Below are 6,895 nucleotides of genomic sequence, written 5' to 3'. Positions count from 1 at the left end.
TTACTATCAAGCTGATTCCAATACATTTTTAAACGAGGGAGAAGAAGACGGTAATCCCGTCTTCAGAAGAGAGCCGAGGACCCAGATGAGGCGATAGTTGCACCATTTTCCTCCTGTTGAGGTGATTGTCCAGGAATAGTTCCACCCAAGTTCCGGTGGTAAACAGGAGTACTACTGGGCCATGACACATGGAGTGACGTGTGTGAGCAATGGCGCAAGAGGAATCGTCGATGATGCTAGGTTTCCATGGAGAACCTTATCACAATCGTTGATAAGGGAAAATAGGTAAAACATCTACGACATACACTATGGAGGCCTTCGCGGAGACTTGTAGACCTTGAATGCGATTGTAGAGACTGAGAAGCTGGGACCAAATGAGGAAGGATAGCAATCACGTGGACACGACGCGCAATTGAATCAGCTTCAACCTTGTCAGACCTTATCAAGAGCGGCGCCTAGAGTTGTGTGTGTATCTCTGACACGGAAAAGGACATGCTCTGCTGCAATATACTTCCAGTACATCAGGAGTTTGGAATTTCAAACAGTTGGGCGTTATTTTCTGGCGCCAGTGCTCTAAAACAGCTTCTGGTCTCTTCTTGTCTTTAATCAAGGATTGCTCAAAAACGGAAATCGTTCCTTTCATCAGAAGCTTCTCTGCGGCCTAACCATATGCTTGGACCCTGCGATTTCACCACTCCGCATTTCATAATGAGGTTTCGACATGAGCTCGTCTTCTGTGCTTCTCTTTGACGTGATGATGGGTGTATAAATGTCCTTCCTCTCGGTAAAATATTCCTTTGAGGTGTCATCCTCATCTTACTCTCCTGGGGAATGGATCTCGCTCTAGACGACGAAAAAGCCTCTAATAACGCTCCTCTCTCTGATGAGGAGCTAAAAAAGGTTCAAAGGCGGATTGGTGCGTATCTGAAATCATGCCAGCCATTGCTGACCTGCTCATAGATATCCGTATTATCCCATGGTTGTGCATAACCTACCTTGTGATGCGCATCGACATCAACAATATTTCCAACGCCGCTATCATCAACATCGAACAAGGCCACGGGATCAAGACACAGCTGCACCTGAGCACTCAAGACTGGAACTGGGTCGTTTCTTGCTTCTTCTATCCCTACGCTGCCTTTGAACCAGTGTCTACTCTCCTCATGAAGCGGACGACGTGGGTGTCTTTGTCCGACGAAAATACACCGTCTGATGGTGACAGGCCGAGCTTCTGGATTGGACGGATCATGATAACCTGGGGTATCATTGTAATGTGCATCGCATCGGTGAAAAACTACGGCGGCCTCGTAACGTGTCGAGTTTGTACATGCTTTTCTTCCTTTCGCCTTGCAGGCATGTAAACTAACCCCCCCCCCAAAGTACTCGGTGCCGCCGAAGCTGGGTATTACCCTTGCGTGATATACTACCTCGCGTTCTGGTTTCGACCAGAAGAACTAGCTCTCAGAGTCGTCGCATTTTACTCTTTTGGTCAAGTCAGCGGTTTCGTAGGGGGATTCCTGGCATTTGCGATTTCATACGCGGACGGAGTTCTAGCGGGATGGAGATGGCTCTTTATCATCGGTATGTACGAATCTTCCTTTGATCAATCAGTAACGTTATCCTGCTGAGCAGAAGGTGTACCTGCGATCCTAATGGGAGTGATGACTCTTTTTATCCTCCCTGACTTCCCACAAACAGCTAAATTCCTGACTGAGCATGAACGGTCGACGATAATCGACCGATTGTCTAAAGATGCCCCAACGAAAGAGGGAAAGACTTGGGATAGAGAGGAGGTGTTGCGGCTTCTCGTGGACCCAACGTTCTGGACGTTCTCCGCGGTATGGTTCTGTCATGCAGTAGGAGGATTCGGGTTGTCGTATGTCTTGCCTACGGTTATCTACGAACTTGGTACGTAGTTTGGTATTCCACGAGCGCGAAATACCGAAGTTCGTCATAGGATTCACAACGACGGCATTGAGCAACGTCCTCTCCATGCCTCCGTCCCTGAGCGCGTTTGCATTGCTGAACACTCTAGGCTGGCTCATCCAAAAGCGTTTCTGGAACCCGTTTCGGATAGCCATAGGGTGTATGTCGTTCTCGGCTTGGGTGTCCGTAACTGACTATCGGGCCGTAGTGGAATTTACCAACATCATCTGCTGTATAATACTGCTCACCGTGAACGTGAGTCAGCCTCACCGTCCGTGTCGACTTTGTTTCTGACTGGATCTAGGTTCCTGTAGTGCGTTACTTGGCGCTGCTTGTAGCGACGGCAACCGCAGGGTCGGTGTACGCCGTGCTTTGGCCGAACCGTGTTGAAGCTACACGAGGAACGTCAGCCGCTGGGATGGCGATAGGGATAACCAATGCCATTGCGCAGTTCTCGGGTATCTTGGGGCCACAAGTCTTTTCTGGTTAATCTCATCTTTCAAAGGTATATCTCGAGTTGACGTGCGGCGATTTAGGTATATACGGACCATCTTACAAGGTCTCGTTTTCTGTTTGCGTTGGCCTTTTGGCGGGTGCTATATTGTCGATAGCAGCGTCCGCTGTGTTGTTGCACCGATTATGGGGAGATGGGAGGACTAATGTCTCATCGAAAGAGACAAAGTGAAATAAATCTGCAGTAAATATATGTATGGTTCTAGCTAATAATTCATGCCATCTTCAATGCACATCGCACCTGTGAATACTTGACCATGGTCTTGAGCCCGGGTTCAAATTGAGATCTTGAACACTGACTTCAGGCTCAAGCCCAGAACTCCCAGACAGCGGGCTCAAAACTCAGGTTGATGGCAATTTTGAGAGCTGGAGGGGCTGCAAAATACGGAGCATTGAGGCCGAGGTTGTACATAAGAGGTCCTAGGTTAGGAATATGTCACCACCGTGTGAGGGTACTGAGTTGAGAAGCAAGAGAGCAACTGTCAACAAAGCAAGATGTAGATCAGCTGTGTGTCGTCTTATAAGGATCCCCAAACTTGGAACGGCTAGTACTTGTGCATCATACTGGCCCGTACACCGTATCGATGTTTGGGGGTGACGAAATTAGCTGGCCGAGACTCGAGTACACGCACGTTACGCGTCACGGACCTCGTATCCGAGTTGAGCGTCGTGAGCAGGTATTCATACAGGTGTCCAGCCTTCATGGAAGCGATTCTGGAGACAATGTCTGTCCTGTCCATCAGGAACCCGCAAAGGTTTCCATTCAGTCTTAGCGATCGCATCGACTTCAGGATCTCGACAAAATGCTCACACTGACATCAAGTATCCTTCAAGTTGCATTCAATTGCTGTGGGTATTTCATGATCATATGCGGGAACGATGGGCCTCCGAGCCCCGCGTCGCAGCTAGAGTGGAGCAAATTCGACCAGATCCTCTCAGGCCCACTGTTCGACAGTGAGTTTGTTGTAGGCTCGTGCGCCATCTTCGAATCTTTTCCCGCTTTCCTTAGGCATATGACCCAGCGTCTTTGTTATCCTGGCGTTGCGGACCCTTTTCTTGATGTCGAATAAACAGAGAAACAGAAAGATGGTGGATGAAAGAGTCAAGGATGAGTGCGCGCAGCGATCGTGGATGATATAACGGACATTGAGAATCCTGCATTCAGATATGTGGCGGTAAGCTCATTCATTTTCCTTTTCAAAAGCTGAGGGTTGACGACAATGCTACAGTCAGAATTGACTAGGTGATTGGTGATGGACATTGATGCGCTACCTGAGCACTATCGTCTGGTTGTGCGGCAGTGTGGCCGATCGACGGACTGCAATGCTGATTCTCTGCCGGCCGTCGGGAAAAAAGATGGCTCTAACGCTCGCAAGAGTCACTCGTCAACTGATTTGAAGTGGTGAAGCTACTCTGATATGCGCGACACTCTAAACTGAAGGAAACTGGTGACTCATGGCCCAGTTCAATGTTTTGTTCTTGTCCCTAAAATTCTGCCAGAGCTCCTGCTGCTTGCCGACAGTAAATTGGTCCATCAACTTGCGTTTATGAATGGTAACAATGAAGGTAAGGAAAGTCGCGAGGTTGAAGGCGTCGACAGGGTTTGATACGTCAAATGTTCGGACGTTGTGCTCATAAATGCGACCTTCCTATTACGAACCGGTCGTCAAGAATAGTAGCATAGTATGAAAAATTGCGTTTACCTTGTCGTCCTTCATATATGCACAACAAACAGTTCCAAGTGTACCTTCTGTAATGATACTGAACACTGGGAAATTGTGAATGCCAAGTGCAGAAAGAAATTTGATACAAGCGATGAGGTCCATACGTCCTTGGTTGACCCCGTTCTGCTGCATGTTATCTAAAAACTTCTTGTACTCCTGCACGAGCAGAGGAAGTAAAAGGATGTTCGTATTAGTAGCTTTGTCATCTGGTGCATCCTCGTCGTCGTCTGTGTCAGGCTGGGGCGTGTTACCGTCACTGTTGACGATATCTTCATCGTCTCGGCCTTTCTCTATGTCGGTATCTCCCCCCTCATCACTATCCTCACTTCCACTTCCATCATCCTCTGTATCGCGATTGTCATCTTCATCGCTATCTTCATCATTGCCATTATCGTCGTCACCACTATCGCTATCCGATGTAGAAGCATGGAGTGTTTCGTCACGCAGCACAGTGTACGAGGTCGTGTCAGCCTCGCGACTGTCTAAAGACAAGACCTGCAAAGCAACACTCAAGTCGTCTGAAGGACTCACTGGCCTTTGAAGTCGTGATGTCGCAACAAGATCATTGTTGTCAAATGCCTTCTTGAAGTCGGCTGAGGGTGAGGCTGAAGTGAGGGGCGCCCTCGTATGGGATACGGGTTTGCTACGACGAGACGGCAGCAGTGCAAGCTTTTTCAGCCTGGAACGATCTGATGCGGTGAGGGTGATGTGTTCAGGGGGGAAGTCACCGAGAGTCGCAGCTGTAATGCCATCGCACTTGGCCTGCTTCGGTTCAGAGCCCGCCAGTGATAGTTGCTGACTGTGAGCGCGTAGTTTCCTTGCCGCTTGAGTGGCTGCCTCTGCTATGCAATGAAGACGAGTAGCGTCTTCGTGAGACTTCTCCGAGGCATGGTCATCGTATTTTGGTACTTCGCTTTGCCACTTGGTTAGTCGTTTTGCAAAGTCAGATCTCGTTGGCATGTCATGTACATCATTCCGTGGTAACTGAAGCATACGCTCCAATCTGTATCAAAGATCAGTATCTGTTTCGCGGTGAGGATCCCGTCCGCACCTCGGCTTCACATCATCATTTCCCGGAATCCTTGTGCACGCGTTAATGAGGCCGTCCCAAGCTGCCCTGACTTCTGCTTCAGGAAGACGTTCCCTCTCCGCATCGACCTTGTGCTTTCGCGCCTCGCGAGAGGACGACAATATGGCACTGCGACACGAGATAACATGCTTCAGGACTTCAGGTGGCAATGCTCTCTCTGTCGTGAATCGCAGTTGGTCAGACGACATACTCTTGTATAGCCGGTCCAACTCGTCTTGTGTTTCAGCGTTTAGTCCTTGCTAGGGTCACAGCTTCCAGTCAATCATTGGCCGAAGAATCATAGACAGAAAAACACACCGCATTGTCAAAAAAGCCATCAGCTTGGTACAGAGACGTATACTCTTCGTACAGATCGGTGACAGTGTTACTCCCAAAGCGATCAAATGGGAATACAGCAGGAAGGACAAGTCGTTGTCCCATCCAAGCATCCATGCAACCAGCATTGCTAGTGTTACGATAATGAGCTGCAGCAAATCTAGAATCTAATTGGTGTCGCAGAGTCATTGTCAGATCAAGGGGCTACATACTCGCTCGCTGAAAATCTTTTCGACTTCTCACTGCCCTGATGAGTATCGGCGCCCTTCGTCTTACCATCCGGATCGGTTTGCGTGATGCTACTACAAACGACATAGACGCAGCGATGAGGGATGATATAGCGGATGGTAAGAGAAGCTTACGGCGGGGTGAGGTGGGTGCTGGTGGATTATTTGGTTGAATAAATCGTATCAACGATGTATAATGGGGCTCAACGAACCTCCCGCTAGACACAGTTGTCTTGCGTGTCTTGCGCTCTGGGATGTTACTCTCATATTCGGGCCTGAAATGAGATCAGGGACGGAACCTCATCGTATTCCAAACATTGATCACCTCGCAGTTCTTGATTTCGGGGTATGGACCCTTGATTCCTGGCGCTGAGGCCAGCCCTTTCGGCTTTCTGCATCTACTATACTGAAGTGGTGTTCAGCATGATGTTGGATGCATATCACGGAAGACACACCGCTCCTGCTGACCGTGATTGTCAGCCGGCCTGAAAAAAAAAAGTTCAAATCGCCGGTCGGAATTGCTTGAAGAGGGCACCAACTTTTCTCGCCGATTGGGATCCCTCGATGTCTGTGGTCTAAATTCGAATAAGCTACATGAAGCATCGGGAAAGATCGTGGAACCTCACCTCTGCTGTTTGCGGGACATGCTGGTACGTACACAAGAAACACAGTAGGAGAAAGAAACGTGCCCTTTATCAATCGAATCAATATCGATGGACACTGGAGTTTGATCTTCATTACGAGAGATTCCCTCGTCATATGCAATTACCCTTCGAACCTGCCCGTTATCACAGTCTTCACACTCTCGTTCCTCCCAATCTAGACTTTCTCCAATGGCGGTGGGATCCACAGAAGGATGGACTCGTGCGATTGAAACATCGCGGTAATCACTATAGACAGTGATAAGATGAGTGAAAAAATGCAACAGAGGACTTACGTTGGGATGCTAGCCAACCATCCGTTGATCTCGTCATTGCGATCCCTCCAAGGTTTCGCCATATTAGGAGACCGATCAGATCTCCAGCAAAGAACATCAAGCTCTTTCACATATTTACACCACGCATTGTACGACACGTCGAACGATGCCATGACGCTGCGAA

At 48.7% G+C, this 6,895-nt stretch overlaps 3 protein-coding genes across 3 annotated transcripts; 2 read left to right on the top strand and 1 right to left on the bottom strand.

Annotated features, from left to right (window-relative positions):
- Positions 1-799: 799 nt before the first annotated feature.
- Positions 800-2,614, top strand: BT62DRAFT_949657 (MFS general substrate transporter; the record flags this gene model as incomplete). Its single annotated transcript, XM_043188111.1, has 8 exons — positions 800-916; positions 961-1,323; positions 1,381-1,581; positions 1,633-1,908; positions 1,958-2,086; positions 2,135-2,181; positions 2,231-2,411; positions 2,463-2,614. The coding sequence occupies exons 1-8, from the start codon at positions 832-834 to the stop codon at positions 2,609-2,611; spliced, it is 1,431 nt and encodes a 476-aa protein (XP_043040207.1). The 5' UTR covers positions 800-831.
- A 409-nt stretch (positions 2,615-3,023) lies between these two features.
- Positions 3,024-3,509, top strand: BT62DRAFT_1006001 (uncharacterized protein; the record flags this gene model as incomplete). Its single annotated transcript, XM_043177202.1, has 2 exons — positions 3,024-3,164; positions 3,231-3,509. The coding sequence occupies 2 exons, from the start codon at positions 3,024-3,026 to the stop codon at positions 3,507-3,509; spliced, it is 420 nt and encodes a 139-aa protein (XP_043040206.1).
- Positions 3,510-3,869: 360 nt separating this feature from the next.
- On the bottom strand, positions 3,870-6,884 carry BT62DRAFT_1006000 (uncharacterized protein; the record flags this gene model as incomplete). Its single annotated transcript, XM_043177201.1, has 12 exons — positions 3,870-4,088; positions 4,143-5,166; positions 5,215-5,492; positions 5,551-5,728; positions 5,781-5,870; positions 5,931-5,948; positions 6,008-6,070; positions 6,121-6,201; positions 6,251-6,280; positions 6,335-6,370; positions 6,422-6,685; positions 6,733-6,884. 12 exons carry the CDS (start codon positions 6,882-6,884, stop codon positions 3,870-3,872), a joined length of 2,433 nt encoding a protein of 810 aa, XP_043040205.1.
- Positions 6,885-6,895: the final 11 nt, after the last annotated feature.

The sequence above is a fragment of the Guyanagaster necrorhizus genome (genome assembly GCF_019112545.1).
Source record: "Guyanagaster necrorhizus MCA 3950 unplaced genomic scaffold BT62scaffold_12, whole genome shotgun sequence".
Classification (NCBI taxonomy): Eukaryota; Fungi; Basidiomycota; class Agaricomycetes; order Agaricales; family Physalacriaceae; genus Guyanagaster; species Guyanagaster necrorhizus.
This window is presented reverse-complemented; position numbering and strand designations above follow the sequence as displayed.